The sequence below is a fragment of the Rana temporaria genome, chromosome 5, assembly GCF_905171775.1.
Source record: "Rana temporaria chromosome 5, aRanTem1.1, whole genome shotgun sequence".
Classification (NCBI taxonomy): Eukaryota; Metazoa; Chordata; class Amphibia; order Anura; family Ranidae; genus Rana; species Rana temporaria.
The window spans coordinates 13,463,523-13,488,447 of NC_053493.1; the positions used below are offsets into that span (position 1 = coordinate 13,463,523).

The 24,925-nt window shown below is 43.7% G+C and overlaps 1 protein-coding gene across 1 annotated transcript in view; it reads right to left on the reverse strand.

Moving 5' to 3' along the window:
• OBSCN (obscurin, cytoskeletal calmodulin and titin-interacting RhoGEF) overlaps positions 1–24,925 on the reverse strand; it is a 640,872-nt gene that overhangs the window by 349,758 nt on the left and 266,189 nt on the right. The window contains exons 55-61 of the mRNA XM_040354276.1: positions 22,570–22,836; positions 19,449–19,715; positions 17,039–17,305; positions 14,618–14,884; positions 12,702–12,971; positions 7,945–8,211; positions 307–573 (exon numbers count right to left, since the gene is read on the reverse strand). Of these exons, the coding sequence (XP_040210210.1) occupies positions 307–573; positions 7,945–8,211; positions 12,702–12,971; positions 14,618–14,884; positions 17,039–17,305; positions 19,449–19,715; positions 22,570–22,836 (1,872 nt within the window). The remainder of the gene's footprint in view (positions 1–306; positions 574–7,944; positions 8,212–12,701; positions 12,972–14,617; positions 14,885–17,038; positions 17,306–19,448; positions 19,716–22,569; positions 22,837–24,925) is intronic.

Genomic DNA, 24,925 nt, shown 5'->3' on the forward strand with positions numbered 1-24,925 from the left:
GGGGGGGCTCTTGGCTTCTAATGGTGGGGGGCTCTTGGCTTCTAATGGAGGGGGGGCTCTTGGCTTCTAATGGTGCGGGGGCTCTTGGCTTCTAATGGAGGGGGGGGCTCTTGGCTTCTAATGGTGCGGGGGCTCTTGGCTTCTAATGGAGGGGGGGCTCTTGGCTTTCTAATGGTGGGGGGAGGGGCTCTTGAGATCTGATGTAAGGGAGGATGGGGTATTAGTTTTTGAAGGCAAATATAATCCATATATACAATATACATGCATACACTTCCAAGTATCGTGAGTTGGGACAATGTCACTCACCGTTGACTTTGACGTTGGAGGTGGTTTGTTGGTCTCCTGTATCACAGGTGTAATCTCCGGCATCTTCCCCCTCGGTGTCGAAGACTACCAACTCTGCTACCACCCCATCTTGTCTCATTTCATACTTGGCACAAGGGAAGAGAGCCATGGACCCTTTCCTCCATTCTAGGGGAACGTTGGGTTTGGAGGTCTCGCAGCGGAGAGTCACTGTGACTCCGTCCTCTACAACCGTATTCTTCAACGGCTTGCTGAACACCACAGGAAGGGCTGCAACACAAGAACAAAATAGGAATGATTGATGGCTTTGAGGTGAATCCTACAGTTTTGAGATTTGCAATCCCGAATTTATTTTGCGCATTCGCTTTTTGTACCATAATGCATTGCAGGACCTTTAACCACTTCCATACCAGGCACTTACGCACCTTCCTGCCCAGGCCAATTTTCAGCTTTCAGCGCTGTCACATTTTGAATGACAATTGCGCGGTCGTGCTACACTGTACCCAAACAATTTTTTTTATCATTTTGTTCCCACAAATAGAGCTTTTTTTTGGTTGTATTTGATCACTTCTGCGTTGTTGTTTTTTTGAGCAACAACAAAAAAAAGACTGAAAATTTTGAAAAAAATTAAGTTTTTGGCCCAGATTCACAAAGCACTTACACCGACGTATAACAAGTTACGCCGACGTAAGTGCAAATGTGCGCCGTCGTATCTGTGCGCCAGACCCACAAACAGATATGCGCCTAAAACCAGGCTACACTCCGCCGACATAGCTTGCTTACGCCGGCGTAGGGTGGGCGTACATTTAGGCTGGGAGCATGGTGCCGCTCCCATTGATTAGCCATTCAAACATGCAAATGAGGGAAATACGACGATTCACGAATGTGCGTGCGCCCGACACAGGCTACGCGAGGTGGGCGTAAGTTGTACGTCCGGCGTAAAGTTATTCCACCATAAAGGAGGTGCTACCCACCAGCAGACATGTAAAGGTCTGCACCAGGGAACACGAGCCGGCGTATTTTACGTTGGACGTGTGTCTGGCTGGGCGTAGGTTACGTTCACGCCGTACGCAGTGATCCGGCGTAGTTTAGGCAGTTGTTCCGACGTGGTTGTGAGCATGCGCAGGGGGATGCGTCCACGTGACGGCGCATGCGCAGTTCATGATAGGTATCTGTCTGGCGCTCGGCCCATCATTTGCATGGGGTCACGCCTCATTTGCATGGGTCACGCCCACTTCCACCTACGCCGGTATACGCCTTCGAATCCCACGCCACGCTGGCGCAGCATTGGGAGCACAGGCTTGCTGAATGCATTGCTTGTCTCTCTGCGCTACATTGGCGTAGCGTACATTGGTTACTCTATGGCGGCGTAATGTGCGCCTGCTCTCTTTGAATCTGGGTCTTTATTTTTTTCTGTTCATTTTTTTTGTAAATAAGTACGTTTTCTTCATTAATTGCGGGCACTGATGAGCACCGATGAGGTGGCACTGATGGGCACAGATGAGGTGGCACTGATGGGCACTGATAAGGCGGTACTGATAGGCGGCACTGATGGGCACTCATGGGTGGCACTGATGGGCACTCATGGGTAGCACGTATGGGTGGCACTGATGTGCACTGGTGGACACTGAGGGGTGGCACTGATGGACACTGAAGGGTGACACTGATGGCATTGCTGGGCATCACTTTTTTATCCCATATTATGCCGGTCAGTGCCCATGTTGCCAGTCAGTGGGCACTGATTGGCATCTATTGTTCTTTTTTTTCTTGTTTTTATATTGTTGCTCTTTTCCCTGGTGGTCCAGTGCGCCTGTTCATTTTCGTTTTATTTGTTTTTTAGCTTTTTTTTTTTCGAAAATTTGGAATTTGGAAATTTGAAAATTCGGGAATTCTGAAATTTGAAAATGATAAAGTTCAAAAATTAGGGAATTCGAATATTCGGGAATTTGAAAACTCGGAAATTTGAAAATTCGGAGTACGGAAATTAGAAAATTCTAAAATTCAGAAATTAGAAAATTCAGGAATTCGGAAATTTGGAAATTTGAAAATTTGGAAGTTCAAAAAGTCGGAATTCGAAAATTCACAAATTTTCGAGTTCTGAATTTTCTCATTTCCAATATGCGAATTCTTAATTTTCTCATTTCCGATTTTCAAACTTCCGATTTTCAAATTTTCGAATTCTGAATTTTCACATTTCCGATTTTCAAATTTCTAATTTTCCAATTTCCGAAAATGCTTGATTTTCCGAAAATGTTCGAATTTTCTAAATGTTAGAATTACCGACGTTTCGAATTTCTGAAATTACGAATTTTCAAATTTCTGAAATTCCTAATTTCTGAAATTCCTAATTTCCGAATTCCAACATTTTGGAGATTCGAAAAATTCAGAAATTCGAAAATCTGAAAAATTCGGAGATTAAAAAATTCGGAAATTCAGGCCCCATACACACCATAGAATCTATCCGCAGATAAATCCCATCAAATGGGTTTCTGCGGATAGATCCTATGGTGTGTACACTCCGTCGGATATCTATCCGCAGATAAATCTCCCCTGGAATGGATTTCCAGCAGATAAATATTTGTCGACATGCACAGAATATCTATCTGCTGGAATCCATTCCAACGGATGGATCCGCTCGTCTGTACAGACTTACCGGATCCATCCGTCCAAAGGGATTCCCCGCACGCGCCGTAATGAATAGACGCATGCGTGGAATTCCTTATATGACAGTGTCGCGCCCGTCGCCGCGTCATAATAGCGGCGACGGCGCGACACGTCATCGGCAGAGGATTTCAGCGCGGATTTCAATGCGATGGTGTGTACACGCCATCGCATTGAAATCCTCTGAAATCTTAGAGAGGATTTATCCGCGGATACGGTCCGCTGAACCGTATCTGCGGATAAATTCTATCGTGTGTATGGGGCCTCAGAAATTGCAGAATTAACGAATTAGTCAGAATTTGTTAAAAAACAAAATCGGAAGAAAGCGATATGTCTATGACATTATATATCCCCGTATGTTGTGGTCATTCAGATGCTTATCTAATCGTTTTTGAAACCTTTGATGCCCCCCCCGATGAGACCACCGCCTGTCATTAACGCTCATGTGCGTGTAAAGGCAGGTGTCCCAATACTTTTGACAATATAGGGCTGCCGTAACTTAGTGAGGCAGGTTCTGTATTCAGAAAGAACCTGCGCCCTAAGTTACGGCGGCGTAGTGTAAATGTGCCGGCGTAAGCGCGCCTAATTCAAATTGTGAAGAGGTGGGCGTGTTTTATGTAAAGAAAGCATGACCCCACGTAAATGACGTTTCTAACTAACGGCGCATGCGCCATCCGTGAACGTATCCCAATGCGCATGCTCCTAATCACGTTGCAAATAGTCAATGCTTTCGACGTGCACGTAATTTGCGCAAAGCCCTATTCGCGAACGACTTGCAAAAAAATTCGCCGGGCGCACGTACGTTTCTGAATCGGCGTATCCAGCTCATTTGCATATTCTATGCGGAAATCAACGGAAGCGCCACCTAGCGGCCAGCGTAAATATGCACCTAAGATACGACGGCGTAGGAGACTTACGCCGGTCGTATCTTAGCAATATTTAAGCGTATCTCAATTTGAGCATACGCTTAAAGATACGACGGCGCGGATATCTACTGATATGCCAGTCGTAAGTCTTTCTGAATCCAGCCCATATATACCGCAACAATGTATTACATCAATCAAACAGATCAAGCTTGGTTGCAAGAATATGTTCACCTTGGTTAAAATTGAAACTCCAGAAAATAATAAATCTTAAACCCCTCCCACCACAGTAGATTCATCCCAGCAGCAACTGACCCCGCCCCCTACCCCAGCAACAATAGATCTTCCAAAAAGAATAGTCCTACCCCCTCAAAAGTAGGTTCCTCCCAGCAGCAATTGAAGCTCCGGCATCAAGCGACCCTCCAGCAGCCAAGAACAATAGACCCCCCTCCCTCTACAGTCAAACCTACTACAGAAAACAAAGCATTTTGGAGCTGAGTGTAATCTGGGACCTGAGTGGAGGGAAAAGACACAACCCCCCCTCTACACCCTACCCCCTCTCATAGGGAAACATGCACAGCTGAGGCCGTCAATCGCCTGCTGTGTGCTGGAGGTGGCAGGTCCTTCTGCAGGGACTCTTGGAAATGATTTGTGCGGAAAGTAGAAGAAGGAGTGAGCAGACAGAAATCACATTAGGTGCTTTGGATTGAGGCAAGTACACACTATAGAGAGATATGCGCTGTTCATTTTTTACAACCGCTTTAATGAAATATGTATAAGAAAAGAGGCAGTGGTTTACAAATAGCATATACAAGTAGCATGACATATGATGAAACTTATATAAAAAAAAGACAAGACATTTTTTTTTTAATTTGCACTGTAAAAGGGATGTAGATACACTATATTGTCAAAAGTATTGGGACGCCTGCCTTTACACGCACATGAACTTTAATGGCCTCCCAGTCTTAGTCCGTAGGGTTCAATATTGAGTTGGCCCCGCCCTTTGCAGCTATAACACCTTCAGCTCTTCTAGGAAGGCCGTCCACAAGGTTTAGGAGTGTGTCTATGGGAATGTTTGACCATTCTTCCAAGAAGAGCATTTGTGAGGTCAGGCACTGATGTTGGAGGAAAAGGCCTGGCTCGCAGTCTCCAGTCTAATTCATCCCAAAGGTGTTCTATAGGGTTGAGGTCAGGACTCTGTGCAGGCCAGTCAAGTTCCTCCACCCCAAACTCGCTCCTCCATGTCTTTATGGACCTTGCTTTGTGCTCTGGTGAGCAGTCATGTTGGAACAGGAAGGGGCCGTCCCCAAACTATTTCCACAAAGTTGGGAGCGTGAAATTTTCCAAAATGTCTTGGTATCAGGGGCGGACTGATCATTGGCACTCTCGGGCACTGCCCGAGGGCCCCATGCCACTAGGGGGCCCCATCAAGGTTGCCAGACTCAATAAAACCAGGGACAGTATGTAAAAATCTGTGAAACTGACATGCTTTTGATGTGAAAATCCAGAGATTTTAGCTGCCCCGCCTCTGCACTGCCTCCTGGCGTGGTGGCCACCTGTAAGCCCAGGGGCCCCATAATCTTCTATTGCCGGGGGCCCCATGAGTTGTCAGTCCACCCCTGCTTGGTATGCTGACGCCTTAATAGTCCCTTCACTGGAACTAAGGGGCCAAGCCCAACCCCTGAAAAACAACCCCATACCATAATCCCCCCTCCCCCCCACAACATAATCCCCCCTAAACCAAATGATTTGGACCAGGGCACAAAGCAAGGTCCATAAAGACATGGATGAGCGAGTTTGGGGTGGAGGAACTTCACTGCACAGAGTCCTGACCTCGACCCGATAGAACAACTTTGGGATGAATTAGGGCAGAGACTAGGAGCCAGGCCTTCTCGTCCAAAATCAGTGTCTGACCTCACAAATGCGCTTCTGGAAGAATGGTCAAACATTCCCATAGACACCCTCCTAAACCTTGAGGACGGCCTTCCCAGAAGAGTTGAAGGTGTTATAGTGGGCCAACTCAGTATTGAACCAGGCTGAAACTCGTCAACCTCTGCCGTATTTTTTTATGGAGATACAATAAATTCGGACTGATTTAAGAGCATGCATAGAGTTGTGGATTATCCTTATGCAACTCAATACTGAACCCTATGGACTAAGGTCCTAATCCACAAAAACCCGACGCAACGTATTTTTTCCCATTTAAGTTACACCGCCGCAAAATTTCTACCTAAGTGCCCGATCCACAAAGCACTTACCTAGAAATTTTCGGCTGTGTAACTTAAATCCTGCGCATGCTCCCGACGTCATTTTCCCGACGTGCTTTGCACGGTTTTACGTTGCGCCGGGTTTTGAGAATCGCGACAGGCGTAAAAAAGAAAAACGAGTTGCGACGGAAAAAAAAAAAATTAAAAAAAAAAATGACAGCGACGCGGGGTAGAAGGGTCTACTTTTACAAGGTGTAAACAGTTTAGGCCTTGAAAAAGCAGCCCTAATTTTGCGAGAGCAAACTAATACTTACGGAGAAAAAACGAAGAGTAAAAGCTTCGTGGATCTCCGTAAGTGCTAATTTGCATACCCAAAGCGGCATTTCGATGCGAAATGCCCCCAGCGGCGGCCACGGTACTGCATCCTAAGATCCGACAGTGTAAGTCCCTTACACATGTCGGATCTTCTGCCTATCTATTGGAAACTGATTCTGTGGATCAGTTCTATAGATAGAAACAGGGATACGACGGCGTATCCCTTTTGTGGATCAGGCCCTAAGACTGGGATACCAGTAAAGTTAATGTGCGTGTAAAGGCAGGCGTCCCAATACTTTTGGTAATATAGGGCCAGATTCACATAGGAGAGCGGCGGCGTAACGTATCGTAGATACGTTACACCGCCGCAATTTTTCACCGCAAGTGCCTGATTCACCAAGCACTTGCGATGAAAACCTACGCCCGCGGCCTCCCGCGCCGGACCTACCGCGCATGCTCCGTTTCCAAACTCCCGTCGTGCATTGCGCGCTGTGACGTCATTTTTTCGAACGGCGACGCACGTAGCGTAATTCCGTATTCCCGGACGGCTTACGCAAATGACGTTGATTTTTAAATTTCGACGCGGGAATGACGGCCATACTTTAGACAGCAATACACTTGCTGACTAAAGTTAGGGCACCTAAAACGACGACTAACTTTGCGACGGGAAACTAGACTAGCGGCGACGTAGCGAACGCGAAAATCCGTTGTGAATCGCCGTAACTCCAAATTTGCATACCCGACGCTGGTTTACGACGCAAACTCCCCCCAGCGGCAGCCGCGGTATTGCATCCTAAGATCGGACAGTGTCCCAAGATCCCAGAGGCGATTAAGTTTGCATGTGTTGCGCTATATAAGTTTTCATTCATTCATTCATCTTCTGGCTATCTATGCGTAACTGAATCTATGAATCAGTCGCATAGATAGAAACAGAGATACGCCGTCGTATCTCCACTGTGAATCTGGCCCATAGTGTATATATAAAAAAAAGACAAGACTTTTTTTGTTTGCATTTTAGAAGGAATGTAGATACCTCTAGCAAGAGGCGGCTCTTTAAGTAGGCAAATTAGGCGGCCGCCTAAGGCCTCGCACTCACAGGGGCCTCGCGGCTGCCTAATTTGCCTCTGCATCACTGTGTGCTAGATCCGTGCATCTTTCTGCAGCCATTTTTATTTGCTTGACTTTTTTTACCCATTATGGGCATGAGTGGGGCCCCCCCCGTTTCTAAGGCCTCGTACACACGACAGAGTTTCTCGGCAGAATTCAGCGAGAAACTCGGTCAGAGCCGGATTCTGCCGAGAAACTCTGTCGTCTGTACACTTTTGGCCCGATGGAGCCGCCGAGGAACTCGTCGAGAAAATAGAGAACATGTTCTCTATTTTCTCGTTGTTCTATGGGAGAAGGCGACCCGCCGAGCTCCTCGGCGGCTTCATCCCTGAACTCGACGAGGAACTCGATGTGTTTGGCACGTCGAGTTCCTCTGTCGTGTGTATGAGGCCTGAGTTTTTTTGTGTAAGGCCTCACAAAGCCTAGAGCCGCCTCCGAGGATAAAGTCTCATTTTAGACCTACAACATGACACGGATATAATAATTACCTTTCACGGTCAGGTAGGCCCTGGTGTCCTGATCCCCGGAATCGCAGCTGTACTCTCCGGTGTCCTCCAGCCTCAGGTGATGTATCAGTAACTCCCGGATCTTCTCCCTTTGCCGCATCTCGTATTTGGGGCCGGGCTGCAGCCCCAGGCCGCCCTTCCTCCACTCCACCGCGGCTCCGGGCTTGGAGACCTCACAGCTCAGGGTGGCGGTAACTTCTTCCTGAGCTTCCACGTTCTGGAGCGGCGCGGTGAAGGTGATAGGCAAAGCTGAAGAAAGCATTCAGATGTAAATAATGGTTACAAAAGGACGCAAGGGTTGACTTGACAAAATAAATTGTGTTTGCCCCCAATAGACTCGGTCATTCGGAGTTAGGCGCCGCCGCCCACGTGACCGGACGCTCGGACGCTCAGGCGCAGTGCGGCGCCGCATTTCCCCGGGAGGACTCAGGGCTAATCGTTTTTTTTAAATAAATGGACGTGACTCTGGGTTTTTCGGGGACCTATTCAGGGCTCCAGCCCCAACCCGGCCCCCCCCCCCTCCCGACGCCCCTGCTCCATTGAGAATTATGGATCACACAATGACTCTGGGGCAGATCCACAAAGAAATTACGCCGGCGTATCTCTTGATAGATCCGACAGGCATACGTCTTAGTACGCCGTCGGATCTAAGCTGCAATTTTTTGGCGGCCGCTAGGTGGCAATCCCGTCGATTTCCGCATTGAGTATGCAAATTAGCTATTTACGGCGATCCACGAACGTACGTCCGGCCGGCGCATTTTTTTACGTCGTTTGCGTTCGGCTTTTTCCGGCGTATAGTTAAAGCTGCTGTTCTGAGGCATACTCAATGTTAAGTATGGCCGTCGTTCCCGCGTACAATTTTGAATTTTTTACGTCGTTTGCGTAAGTCGTTCGCGAATAGGAATTTGCCGACAACGTCACCATCGTAAGCATTGGCTGGTTCCGGTTTAATTTCGAGCATGCGCACTGGGATACCCCCACGGACGGCGCATGCGCAGTTAAAAAAAAACGTTGTTTAAGTCGGGTCACAACATATTTACATAAAACACGCCCCCCATTACATCCATTTGAATTCCGCGCCCTTACGCTGCGAGAGATACACTACGCCGCCGTAACTTACAGCGCAATTCCTTTCAGGATTTAAAAAAAAAAAGATAAGTTACGGAGGTGTAGCGTATCTTAGATACGCTGCGCCCGGCGCAAAGGTACAAGGATCTGCCCCTCTGTGTTTGTACAGCGCTAACCTGCACGCTCCTGTGTCCGGGTTTCACGGGTTTCCTACTGTATTTTGCTACATTTTTATATCATTATTTATACACACATAGGCCCGGATTCACAAAGGATTTACACCGACGTATCTCGAGATACGCCGCGCAAGTGTAAATATGCGCCGTCGTATCTGTGCGCCGTGCCCACAAAACTAGATACGCCTGAAAATAGTCTTCCTACGACCGACGTAACTTGCCTACGCCGTCGTATCGTGGGCGCATATTTACGCCGGGCGCATTTGCCGCTCCCATAGATTTTCTATGCACATATGCAAATGAGGGAGATACGCCGATTCACAAACGTAGTTGCGCCCGGCGCATCAAATACGCGGTTTGCGTAAGTCGTACGTCCGGCGTAAAGTTATTCCCCATATAGGAGGCGCAACTCATGCAAAGGTATGGACCAGGGAACACAGCCGTCGTATCTTTTGTCGTTTACGTTGTACGTGAATATGACTAGGCGTAGGTTACGTTCACGTCGTAGGCAGTGATTCGACGTATCTTAGGCAGTTGTTCCGACGTGATTCTGAGCATGCGTACTGGGATGCGGCCACGGGATGGCGCCGTTTGTTTTAAGTACTTCTATGGTGCTTGGCCTATCATTTACATGGGGTCACGCCTCATTAGCACGGCTCACGCCCACTTCCACCTACGCTGGCTTACGCCGAGGAAACCCAGCGTATCTTTAACAGCAAGTGGGAGCAAGTGCTTTGTGAATCCAGTGCTTGCCTCTGTGCGCTGCGCCGGCATAGCGTAAAAGAGATACGCTACGCCGGCATAAATATGCGCCAATGTATGTGAATCCAGGCCATAGTATTTATAGATACGCCACCTTGCTTGTTCTTTTGTCAAAGTTTAAATAACAATAAACAAAATTTAAAACTAAAAAGCATGGATGATTCCAACTTTAGCGCGGTATAAACTACTCGTGAAATCAGCAGTAAAAAAAAATGGGCTAAACCATTAAAAATTGGTAAATTCACTCCAGAAAAAAGGTTTCGCTGAATTATTTGTTACATTTTGTTGAAATATTACAGAAATAAATAGAAGAGTTAACCTCTAAAAAAAAAATTCAGAATCAACAATTTCCCTAATAGAAATATCTGATAACCAAGATGTCCATTTCAGCCTGGTGTAAAAATATACATAAAATAGTAGTATAGTATAAAATAGAATAGTATACCGTATTTATCGGCGTATACCGTGCACTTTTTTGCCCTGAAAATCAGGACAAAATACCTGCGTTCCTGCCGAGTTTTGAATACTGCGCCGACATATACAGAGCGCAGTACACTCGGGTATAGTCGGGCAGTCTCGGCTCCTTCCGCGCTCACGTCCTGGACGTACAGGACGTCAGCGCGAGAGTTGCCGAGCATTGCCGACAATACACGAGTGTACTGTGCTCTGTATATGTCGGCGCAGTATTCAAACTCGGCGCGGGAAACGAGTGGGGAGGACGCAAGGACGCCGCAGAAGGACGCCGGACCCGACAAAGAGGACACCCGAAGCCGCAGAAGGACGCCGGACCCGACGAAGAGGACACCCGAAGCCGCAGAAGGACGCCGGACCCGACGAAGAGGACACCCGAAGCCGCAGAAGGACGCCGGACCCGACGAGGCCGCCGATGGACGCCGCGCAAGACACCAAAACTGTAAGTACAAAAAAAACTTTTTTTCCACAGGATTGGGGGCAACTTTAGGGGTGCGCGGTATACGCGGGAGCGCGTTATACCGCGATAAATACAGTACATAGTAAATATTAGTATAGTACAGAATATAGTACAGAAATTTGTATAGTACAGAATAGAACAGTACAGTATAGTAGTATAGTATAGCACAGTATACTGTAGTAGTAGTATAATATAGTAAAGTAGTGACTAGTATAGTATTATATTGTACAGTATAGTTGAGAATAGAAGAGTATGCTAGTATAATATAGTAAAGTATACCGTAGTAGTAGTATAAAAAAAGTATAGGAAAGTGAGATAGTGGGAATAGTATAGTATAGTAAAGTAAAGAATTGTACAGTATAGTATAGAACAGAACAGTAGCGTAGTATAGTATAGAAAAGAACAATATAATAGTAAAGTATAGAATAGAAGAGTATGCTAGTATAATATAGTACAGTATACTGTAGTAATAGTATAGTAAAGTATAGTATAGAACAGAACAGTAGAGTAGTATAGTATAGAAAAGAACAGTATAGTAGTATAGTACAGAATAGAAGTATATGCTAGCATAATATGGTACAGTATACTGTAGTAATAGTATAATAAAGTATAGTATAGTAAAGCGAACTAGTGTGAATAGTATAGTAAAGTATAGTATTGCACTGTATACTATAGAACAGTATAGTATAGAATAGAACAGTATAGTAGCTTAGTATAATGTAGTAGCAGTAAAATCAAGTGAAGTAGTGTGAATAGTATAGTAAAGTGTAGTAGTGTGCAGTATAGTATAGAACAGAATAGTATAGTATAGAATACAGGGTGGGCCATGTATATGGATACACCTTAATAAAATGGGAGTGGTTGGTGATATTAACTTCCTGTTTGTGGCACATTAGTATATGTGAGGGGGGGAAACTTTTCAAGATGGGTGGTGACCATGGTGGCCATTTTGAAGTCGGCCATTTTGAATCCAACTTTTGTTTTTTCAATAGGAAGAGGGTCATGTGACACATCAAACTTATTGGGAATTTCACAAGAAAAACAATGGTGTGCTTGGTTTTAACGTAACTTTATTCTTTCATGAGTTATTTACAAGTTTCTGACCACTTATAAAATGTGTTCAATGTGCTCTCCAGTGACATGCGGCGAGTGCTACGCTGTGGGCTCTTGCTGAATGAAGCTAGGACAGCCACTGATGTTTCTTCTCTAGACCCCTTTCACACTGGATACGCCTATAACGGAGCGTTAAAATCGCAGTAAAACACCGCTATTTTACCGTGATTTGGAGACACTCGGGAGTGTTTCTGAGTGTTTCCGAGCAGCTCCAAACGGCTCAGAGCGGCACAGTGTCAGTGGCGCCCCCCGCACCTCTGGCCAGATGCAGTACTGCACACCCCAGAGGCTTGAATCCTGCACATTTTGCGAGAAAACGCTTGCGTCACGATAAAAAAAAAAAATAATTGCTCGTATTGCGAAACGCTCATAAACCGCGTTAGGCCTCTTTCACACGGAGCGGACCGTTTTTGTGTCCGCTCCGTGTGTGTCCGTCGGCTCAGCGGGGGATCCCACACAGTGCAGAGTCCGCCGGACGGAAGAAAAATAGGGTTTTCTTCCGTCCGCAAAAGAGGATCCTGAGGGACGCGGATGGTCGCGGACGTTAGCGGATGCTCCATCCGCTAACGGACGCGATCCCATAGGGATGTATAAACGGACGAACGGAGCGGACGTGTGAAAGGACCCTTACTCGCAATCCGAGGTATTACTTTATTTTGTTACATACAGAGTAAGAGGAAAATATTTACCTTGGACTTGAAGGTGTCCCGCTGTCCGCACATCTCCGCAGACACAGGTGTACTCCCCGCTGTCTTCTACACCGATGTCTGAGACGGTGATCTCCGCGGTGCCTCCGCTCTGCCGCATTGTGTACTTGTTGTTGTCTGACACCAGAACCTTGTCACCTTTCATCCACTCAACGTACACATCCGACTTGTTCAGCCGGCAGTGGAGGGTGACGGTTCCCCCCTCTGTGGCTTCAACCGATTTCAGTTCCTCTTCAAACAACACTGGAATAGCTAAATATTTTTTTAAAAAAGTATTAAAAGTAGCAGTTTTTTTCTGCCTAAATAAAATTTCATATAATAGGAAATAGATGATATTATATATATATATATATATATATATATATATATATATATATATATATATATATATATATATAGAGAGAGAGAGAGAGAGAGAGAGAGAGAGAGACAAAAAAATTGCTCTGACCACAATAAATAGGTAAAATAAATAAGCAATAAAAAAGTACATAACATACAAACCAAGTATGCAAAAAACAAAATACATAGTAGGAAAAAAAATTAGCATTGAGGCATGTAAATATATATATATATATATTTTTCTTGAACCAATTTATTTCATTCATAGGAGGTACACCCATATATATATATATTTATTTATGTATATAAATGTATGGATGTACCTGCTATGAATAAAATAAATAAATATGAAATTTAAATAAATAATAATATAATAATAAGTAAAATAAATAATCAATATAAGACATACAAACCACTCATGCAAAAAATACATAGTAGGAAAAACAAATTAGCATTGAGACATGCAAATATGGGGAAAAAAAAGAAAATATTCTGTGTAGGTAACATATAGTAAATAATACACATGGATAATTATATATATATATATTGCAAAAAATAAAATACACTATATCTATATGGGTGTACCTGCTATGAATAAAATAAATAAATATGAAATGTAAACAAATATAATAATAATAATAATAATAATAATAATAATAAGTAAAATAAATAAGCAATAAAAAAAGTATAAAACATACAAACCACGTATGCAAAAAGTAGGAAAAAAACATTTGCATTGAGACATGTAAATATGGGAAAATACATGAAAAGACTCTGTGTAGGTAACATATAGTAAATAATACACATGAATATTTTATATATATATATATATATATATATATATATATATATATATATATATATATATATATATATATATATATATATTGGTGTACCTGTTATGAATAAAATAAATACATTTTATATGTGAGCAAATAATAATAATAATAATAATAATAATAATAATAACTTAAATAAACAAGCAATAAAAAAGTACAAAGCATACAAACCATATATGCAAAAAAATAAAAAAAACACATAGCAGGTAGAAAATTAGTAGCTCCTTTTGAGACATGAAAATAACCTGTTTCTGTGCAGGCAACAAATAATACACATAATACACATATATTACATTTTTATTTTTTTTTGATAGACAGATGTACCTATTAGAAGAAAATAAATACATATTATATATAACTACACAAATTTATACAAATATAAAAAAAATATTTATCTATCTATCCAGGTCTATCTATCTATCTATCTATCTATCTATCTATCTATCTATCTATCTATCTATCTATCTATAAGATAGGTAAATAGATATACACAAAAATATTGTTAAATAATTGAGTTTAATTATTTTAAGTTCAATCATTTAAAAATTATTAATAAGTAATAACAAAAAATGATAGGACATACAAATAATATATACAAAAAAAATGATAGCAGGAAGACAATTATCAGCCCTTGACATGTAAATCTGGGAATTTAAGATGTTTCTGTATAGGCAACAAATAGTACACATGAATTCAATTGTTTATTTTTATTTTTTTTACCATTTACTGTCAAAACTGCTGTAGTCATCTTGTCACCACATCTGCAGGTATACTTCCCAGCATCCTTTATGGTAACAGGCTGAATGATAAGCTCCGCCACCGAGCCGTCCTGTCCGACGCTGACCCGATCCCCCGAGGTCAGAACTTCCGGCCCTTTCTTCCACTCTACACTCTGGTTTGGTTTGCTGAGCTCACAGCGCAGAGCCGCCGCGTCGCCTTCCATAACTTCCACATTTTTCAACGGCTCCTTAAAATTAACTGGTAGAGCTGGTAGAATAATAGAGGGAGTAAAAAATAAACATTGGAATTAATTCTTACAAAATATAAAAGGATTGCACTTTACAGTAAATATTAAGTCATTCTGTGTGTGAAATAGTTGAATTTCAACATTTTACATTTCATGTAAGAAATATGGAGGCTCCCATTGAAGCTCGCCTTTAGAATATTCTAGTGCTTATACTTTATGCAATGGCTGAAACATTTCACGACCGGAGGTCATTGATGCCTAAATGCCCGGGGAAAATATTGCAGTATCAGCATGCATTAATTAAATTGACAATGTTTATTACAATGTTCAAAAAACAATCCATTTATGGAAAAAAAAAAAAAAAAACAATCCCTGTCTGTTTTTTATTTTTTTTCTATCTATAGTCTTAAGGGGCCAGATTCAGAAAGATGCGCGTATCTTTAGGCGGGCGTAGCGCATCTCATATGCGCTACGCCACCGTAACCTAGTCAGGCGAGTAGTGTATTCAGAAAGAACTTGCGCCTGAAGTTTCGGCGGCATAGCGTATATGGGCCGGCGTCAGCCCGCCTAATTCAAAGTAGGCTGGTAGGGGGCCTGTTGTATGCTAATGAATCGTGACCCCACCTAAATGACGCGCCTTACCAAAGGCACATGCGCGCGCATGCTCAGTATCACGTCAAATTTTTTCCCTAAGTTACGCCGGCTCAATGTTTAGTCGACAATAACATAACCTAAGCCCATCCCCATTCAAATACGCCGCTGTTCCGACGTTTCCGACGTCCATACCTTAACATGACCTACCCCTGAGTGAGTGAGTGAAAAACTTTTATAGCACAACACATGCGAACTGAATCGCGCTGAATCCATTTTGTGAGTGCAACCCCTTGACCTCAGAAGAGATGGGTTTTAATCTTTTTTATGAAGGCCAAGTGGTCCGACTCCAGTCGGATGGTGGTTGGTAGTGCATTCCACAGGCGAGGTCCCTGGACTGCAAATCTTCGATCTCCTTTGGACTTGTATCTGGCTTTGGGTATCTGGAGGAGGTTTTGATTGGTAGAATACGATTGGGGTTGTGAGCTTTTATTTTTTCGCATAGATATTGGGGGACGTTGCCTTGAATACACTTATGTATTAGGCAGAGTGCCTTGAAAGTGATTCTGTCTTTTACTGGCAACCAATGAAGGGATCTCAGTGAAGGTGAGATTGATTCCCATGTTTTTTTCCCAGTCACAAGTCGAGCGGCCGTATTTTGAACGACTTGCAGACGAGCGCTGTTCCGACGTTTCTGACGTCCATACCTAACATGACTTACCCCTGCTTTATGAGGACCGACGCCTTACGTAAACGGCGTATATAGATGCGCAGGACGGAACTACGTTTGTGAATCGACGTATCTAGGTCATTTGCATATTCAACGCGTAAATCAACGGAAGCGCCCCTAGCGGCCAGCGTAAATATGCACCCAAGATACGACGGCGTAGGAGACTTACGTCGGTCGGCTGAAGCCAGATTTCAGGCGTATCTAGCTTCAAGAATACCGCGCAGAGATACGTCGGCGCATCTTAAAACTTACGCGGCGTATCAATAGATACACCAGCGTAAAATCTTTGTGAATCTGGGCCCAGATTTTTAAATGTTTTATTTAAAAAAAAAAATTATATAAACCACTGACAATTTTGAAAAAAACAACAATATTTTTTTAATGCTATAATACACATCCAATAAAAAAAATTGAAAAATCGAATTTCTTCATCAATTTAGTCCAATACGTATTCTGCTACATATTTTTGGCAATAATAAACCCCCAATAAGCGTAAATTGATTGGTTTGTGCAAAAGTTATAGGGGCAGATCCACAAAGATCTACCCCGGCGCAGCGTATCTGAGATACGCTACGCCGCCGTAACTTACTTTTTTCGGTTTACAGTTTACAGCGGCGTAGTGTATCTCTCGCGGCGTAGCAGCGCCTAATTCAAATCAGGGAGTAGGGGGACGTGTTTCATTTAAATGAAGCGCGTCCCCGCGCCGAACGAACTGCGCATGCGCCGCCCCTAAATTTCCAGAGCCCAGGTGGCTGAACATTTCAAGTCCTAGAATTCTCACAAAAGTTAAAATATAAAATGAATGATATTTACTAATCTTCCAGTCTGTGATAAAATAAGAAAAACTAATTACCCTTGACTATCAGGGAGGCCGAGGTCTTCTGGTCTTCACAAGTGCAGGTGTACCGGTCCGCATCGGTCAGTTCCAGATCATTTATCTGGAGTTCCGCTCTATATCCTTCCTGTCTCATGTCGTATTTGTCGCTTGGTCTCAGCAGAGTCGCACCCTTCCTCCATTGCACTGAAGCGGATTTCTTGGTCACCTCACAATGAAAGATGCCCATTCCTCCTTCTGTAGCTTCAACGTTGGCCAACTCCATACTGAAACGGGCTGGCAACTCTAAGATTAAAATAAATATTAAGTTGTAAAAGATACAATAACTCTGTAATAAGTATAAAGAGTTCACATGCAAAGTGTATGTAAAGCTAAAGTCCATTTTTAGATTTTTGGGGTTAAAAATATTTTTCCTACATTATACAGAGGAAAATATAAAACTGACTTTTGAATACTGTACATATCTGTTCTTTAAAGTTTAACTCTGGACAGGGCCAGATTTTATAAAAGGGCCAAAAGCCGCAATTGCCCAGGGCCCCCCTCTACACCAAAATTATGTAAAAATATATAAATAAATATATATATATATATAGATAGATAGATAGATAGATAGATAGATAGATAGATAGATAGATAGATAGATAGATAGAGAGGTAGATAGATAGATAGATATAAAATAATAATAATAAAAAAATAAAAATAAAATGTATAATGAAAAACTTTCTTTCTTCAATTAATTTCCTTCAATACATTTTTGGCGGCTCAATCAAACCACACATAGAGCACTATGACTGCGTGTGTGTGAGCATGCGCGACCTCAGAATGATGTTGCGTCATGCTTTTAAAAAAAATGTGTGACTGTCACTGAGAATGTAAACCAACAATGCGTATAAGGGGCCCCCCGAACCTGAAGTTCCCCGGGCCCCCCAAGGTTTAAATCTGGGCACCATCATTTAAATACCTGAAAGGAGTTAGGGCCAGATTCTCGTACCTGCGGCGCAGCGTAACGCAACCCGTTTACGTTACACCGCCGCAAGTTTTCAGTCTAAGTGCCCGATCCACAAAGCACTTACCTGGAAACTTGCGGCGGTGTATCGTAAACACGTCCGGCGCAAGGCGGCCCAATTCAAATGGGGCGGGTACCATTTAAATTAGGCGCGCTCCCTCGCCGGACGTACTGCGCATGCTCCGTTCGCAAGTTTCCCGACGTGCTTTGCGCGAAATTACGACGCGCCGACGTGTTGAGAATCGCGACGTGCGTAACGTACTTACGCCGGGAAAACAAAAAAATTCAAAAGCGACGCGGGAAAGACGGGCATACTTTAACACGGTGGAGTCATTTTACACCATGTTAATAGCAGCCCTATCTTTGCGACGGAAAACTAAGACTTGCGCCGACGTAACGACGGGAAAAACCTTTGTGGATCGCCGTAACTGCTAATTTGCATACCCAACGCTGGTTTACGACGCAAACTCCCCCCAGCGGCGGCCGAAGTATTGCATCCTAGGATCCGACGGTGTAATTCAATTACACCTGTCAGATTTTAGGGCTAGCTATGCGTAACTGATTCTATGAATCAGTCGCATAGTTAGAACGGCCCTAAAACAGAGATACGACGGCGTATCAGGAGATACGCCGTCGTATCTCTTTTGTGAATCTGGCCCAATGTACTTGGTTACCTCTGGCATGTGTCAGTTGGACAGAGATCGGATTTTTAACCGATGGTGTGTAGGCAAGACTGATGAAAGTCAGCTACATCGGATATCTGATGAAAAAATCCATCGGGTTGTTTTCATCAGACGAACCGATCGTGTGTACAGGGCATCAGAGGTAATGTTGGGTTGATATTGTGCTGGTATTATGGTATAAAGCCTCGTACACACGATTGGTTAACCAGCGGACAACGGTCTGAAGGACCGTTGTCATAGGTTAACCGATGAAGCTGACTGATGATTCGTCACGCCTACACACCATAGGTTAAATAACCGAGCGTGTCAGAACGCGGTGACGTAAAACACAACGACGTGCTGAAAAAAACAAAGTTCAATGCTTCCAAGCATGACTTGATTCTGAGCATGCGTGGATTTTTAACTGATGGTCGTGCCTACTAACGATCGGTTTTGACCTATCGGTTAGGAATCCATAGGTTAATTTTAAAGCAAGTTGGCTTTTTTTTAACCTATGGTTAAATAACCTATGGGGCCCACACACGATCGGTTTTGACCGATGAAAGCGGTCCTTCAGACCGTTGTCCTCTGGTTAACCTATCGTGTGTACGAGGCCTAAGGGTCGTAGGCAGAGGAAGTCGTTTAGGAATAAGATTTCGTTTTCCGATTTTCATTATCGGTTCCTTTAAACCTGAAAAAAATCAACACCCCACAAAAATGGACTTTAGCTTTGGGAAGTTAGGTAGTTGTGAATTCTTACCAGTTACTGTCAGGGTCGCGGTAGTTGCTTCCTCCCCACACAGACAGGTGTAGTTCCCAGAATCCTTCAGGTGTAAATTGGAGATGACGAGTTCAGCGTGGACACCCTGCAGTCTCATCTTATATTTGTGGTCAGGTTTCAGGGTCTGGTGCCCCTTCTTCCACTCCGCCTTTGCGTTGGCTTTGCTGAGCTGGCATTGAAAAATGGCTTCTCGGCCTTCTATTTCTTCTTTGTTTCGTAGTCCCTCTACAAATAGCGGGGGCAGTTCTGACAAAAGTGATAAAGATATATTCTCATATTCTGACAAACAGGTAATGAGGCTCCTTAAAATGATGGAATGAAGATGAAGTGTAAGACGTGAACAACGAGCGCCGAAATGTAGCCAGCAGTAACTTCCTAGGAGAAGCTCAAAGCTTCAAGATGGCGAGTGACGCACAACAAATGTATTTTGAGGCACAAAAAGTGTCTACATTGGGACATTCCAATACAGATCTAAGTAGAGGCATTTGGTTTTCCTTAGTACCTGTCACACCTTTTAAAAAGATAATGAGGGGTGAACATTTTTAACATTCACATTTTATAGATTTGAGGTCTAAGTCCTTGATTACTACCAACGTGATCCAAAAATAACATTAGGCAAGTAAAATGTATATATATAGTTTGAACTTCTCCTAAAATGATGTGGTTTCAACAATGGAAGCCATTATCTCTTTGGGTTGGGTAAAGAGTAGATATTTGATTGTCCAACTATCATTTAATGGTTATGTCAGTTATAATCCTAAGGCCCCATACACACGATAGAATCCATCCGCAGATAAATCCCAGCAAATGGGTTTCTGCGGATAGATCCTATGGTGTGTACACGCCAGCGGATCTGTTTCCGCGGAGAAATCTCCTCTGGGATGGATTTCAGCAGATCGAATATATGCTGTGCTGCACAACATATCCATCTGCTGAAATCCATTCCAACGGATGGATCCGCTCGTCTGTACAGACTTACCGGATCCATCCGTCCAAAGGGATTCCCCGCACGCGTCGTAATGATTTGACGCATGCGTGGAATTCCTTTTATGACAGCGTCGCGCCCGTCGCCGCGTCATAATAGCGGCGACGGCGCGACACGTCATCGCCAGAGGATTTCAGCGCGGATTTCAATGCGATGGTGTGTACACGCCATCGCAGAGAAATCCTCTGAAATCCTCGAGAGGATTTATCCGCGGATACGGTCCGCTGGACCGTATCTGCGGATAAATCCTCTCGTGTGTATGGGGCCTAACAGTTAACTTATTCAAAACTCCAAACCTTTTCTCTTTCCCAAGTGCAGACATGTAAATGATTTCAAATTGTATCGGTATCCAATAATATCCATGAGACGTTTATTCCACCTCCGTCGATAGGTGGTAGTTTTGGTTCACCAATGTCAATATTCTCAATACAATACATTATCAATACATAGCACAGTTTTCTCAAAAGTAAGTCCTACTTCTTCTGAAGCATATTTGCTTTGAGGTGATCAAGTATATAATTCTCCCACTAGTTTTATTTTTATTCTACCCCTTAGAGCAGTGGTTCTGCTCTAATTCCGAATGAATTAAGGTTGAATCTGTCATTGAAGGCTTACGGTGTCTGTCGAATGTTCTAAGAAGATTTGACAGAGCAGCTAAACTGTACGACGCCGCGATCGTACATTTCCGGTTGAATGCTCCGCCCACAAGCTATAGTAGAATTATAATGTTGTATGACTAGTAAATAATTATATTTATTAATTAATATTACTAGTCAACCAACATTAGAATTTTTCCATAGCCTATGGGCGGAGCATTTTAATGTCCGCTCGTGGCGATAGTATGTTTTTAGCTGCTTCGTCAAATCTTCATGTCTCTATAACGTCAAATCTTTTCTCTCTAGGTCGAATCTTTTCACTCTATGTCGAATCTTTTCACTCTATGTCGAATCTTTTCTCTCTATGTCGAATCTTTTCTCTCTATGTCGAATCTTTTCACTCTATGTTGACTATATTACCAAAAGAATTGGGACACCGGCCTTTACATGCACATGAACTTTAAAGGCATTGCAGTCTTTATGGATCTTGCACAGAGCAAGGTCCATAAAGACATGGATGAGCGAGTTTGGGGTGGGGGAACTTGACTGGCCTGCACAGGGTCCTGACCTCCACCTGATAGAACACCTTTGGGATGAATTAGAGCGGTAACTGTGAGCCAGGTCTTCTTGTCCAACATCAGTACCTGACCTCACAAATGCGCTTCTGGAAAAATGGTCAAACATTCCTGTGACAAACCCTTGTCCTCCACAGGACTCTGTCTGCCGTAAATGCTTTCTCTTTCCGGTACCACATGATCCAAGATCTTTTAGCCCACCCAGTCACTAGACAACACCAGTGTAGAGTGGGAAACAACAAACTGATTTATTATCACACATGGACACAACAGTTATCCCACTCGGGACCATCACCCCTCCCTTTGGAAAACAGGGCGGGGTAAACTGTTCAATCAGCAAGGAAAGTGGTGGAAGGAATCCCCCCCCCCCCACAGCAAGGGCAGACAAAGACAATACAACAATGGAATACAACCAGACCCCAAACGATCTCAACAAAAGAGTCCAACAGCACGAGACAACACACAATACCGGTATATACATTTTACAAGGTTCCAGTGCAGCTGGGAAGAGTCTGTCTAGTACAGATCAGAATGGAGTCCTCTGGCACCCCCACCTAAAGTGACTCCTGTCACAATTCCCATAGACACACTCCTAAACCTCGTGAACAGCCTTCCCAGAAGAGTTGAAGCTGTTATAGCTGCAAAGGGCGGGGCCAACTCAATATTGAACCCTATGGACTAAGACTGGGATGCCATTAAAGTTCATGTGCATGTAACGGCAGGCGTCCCAATACTTTTGGAAATTTAGTGTACCTTACAAAACTTTAATAAAGGCCTGCTGAAATTGTAGGTTGGCTGAGCAAAGACGACAGAACACAACCAGAAAAAAAAGTTGCGTGCAATGTAGAGCAACAACATCCAACGAATGTGTCACATAGGTTGATGAAGTTGGTTGAAGAACCAGACATGTAATCTTATACGTAGGTTGTACAAAACATATTTACCCTGTACTGATAATTTTGCGGTAGTTTGTTGTTCTCCGCACACGCAGGTGTAACCTCCAGCATCCTTCAGATCCAGATTGTTAATGGTCAGCTCTGTAACTGCTCCCTCCAGCTTTATGACGTACTTATTACTTGCTTGGATGACAGAACCGTTCTTCTTCCAAGACACCGCGACACCGGCCTTACTCAACTCACAGCGCAAAGTGGCAGCTTGGCCTTCGGTTGCCAATTCATTTCTCAGTTCCTCCACAAAGACAATGGGAAGAGCTACAATGTGCGGAGAGACAGACTTAAAGGTATGAGCGTTTGGATTGAGTTTTTTAGGTTTATACATTTTACATACTTTTTTTTTTTTTTTTTTACAAATGACCCATTTGAGACAAGGTGGACCCCTATCACACCCTATAATAAAACGAGGGAGCAGTCCATCAGACAGCGCCGGAGTTCTCTATTTCTATAAAACGAGGGAGCATAGAATAAGCTGCTTGCCATTAGATACTCTGGCCCAGATTCACGTAGGGCGGCGTAACTTTGTGCGGGCGTAGCTTATGTTATTTACGCTACGCAGCCGCAACTTAGAGAGGCAAGTGCAGTATTCACAAAGCACTTGCGTCCTGTTACGGCGGCGTAGCGTAAATAGGCCGGCGTAAGTGCACGTATTTCAAAGTAGGCAGGTCGTGGGCGTGTTGTATTTAAATTAAGCGTGACCCCATGTAGATGCATGGCCGAACGAACGGCGCATGCGCGTGCATGCTCAGTATCACGTCGAATTTACGCCCTAAGATACGCCGGCTCAATGCTCATTTACATATTCAGCGCGGAAATCAACTGAAGCGCCACCTAGCGGCCAGCGTAAATATGCAACCAAGATACGACGGCGTAGGAGACTTACGCCGCTCGTATCTTGGCCGAATTTAAGCGTATCTGGTTTCCAGAATACGCTTAAATATACGACGGCGCAAATTCGGACTTACAACGGCGTATCTACAGATGGAGATGCAGATGGAGAAAGGAGCTGTGTGTTAGTGGGCGTCCTGACTCTCCTGTGGTCCAAGGGAGGGGGCAAGCACCACTCCACACCAGGGAGAAAGCCTTGCATTACTGTGTGGAGTTACAGACAGAACAGGAAGTGAGGATTTCTCAGAAGAAATAAGGACATTTAAAAGCAAAATGGAAGGATGAGGTAAGTGAAGGAGGACTGCACTAAGGTAAAGGAAGCTATTTAGGGAAAACATTTTTTTCCTTTACAACCCTTTTAGCCACTTAAGGACCTATTCACGCCGATATACGTCGGCAGAATGGCACGGCTGGGCACATCCACGTACAGGTACGTGGCCCTTTAAGTCCAGCCGTGGGGTCGCGGGCACGTGCACTCAACCCGGTCGGAAGCTCTGTGACCGTGGCCGCGAGACTCGCGGACCCGATCGCCGCTGGAGTCCCGCGATCGGTCCCCGGAGCTGAAGAACGGGGAGAGCTGTATGTAAACACAGCTTCCCCGTTCTTCACTGTGGCGGCTTCATCGATCGAGTGATCCCTTTTATAGGGAAACACAATCGATGACGTCACAACTACAGCCACACCCCCCTACAGTTAGAAACACAAATGAGTTCATACATAACCCCTTCAGCGCCCCCTTGTGGTTAACTCCTAAACTGCAACTGTCATTTTCACAGTAAACAATGCATTTTAAATGCATTTTTTGCTGTGAAAATGACAATGGTCCCAAAAAATGTGTCAAAATTGTCCGAAGTGTCCGCCATAATGTCGCAGTCACGGAAAAAATCGCTGATCACCGTCATTAGTAGTAAAAAAATAAAATAATAAAAATGCAATAAAACTATCCCCTTTTTTGTAAACGCTAAAAAAAAATTGCAAACCAAAAATAGGTAAAAGAATACGTATCAGCGTAAACTGAGGAAAAAAAATTATGTTTTATATATTTTTGGGGGGTAATTATTATAGAAAAAAAGAAAAAATATTGCATTTTTTTAAAAATCGTCGCTCTATTTTGGTTTATAGCGCAAAAAATAAAAACCGCAGAGGTGATCAAATACCACCAAAAGAAAGCTCTATTTGTGGGAAAAAAAGGACGCCAATTTTGTTTGGGAGCCACGTCGCACGACCGCGCAATTGTCAGTTAAAGCGACGCAGTGCCGAATCGCAAAAACTGGCCGGGTCCTTTAGCTGCCTAAAGGTCCGGATCTTAAGTGGTTAAATATTGCTCATAGATGTTGATGTTTTGGAGAGACCATTAGAAGTTTAGCCATGACAAAAATGAGCATGCTGCTAGTGGAATACTCGGCACAACCATGATGAGGTGAGAAGGAATACAAATGGAAAGAGGTGATAATGGCAG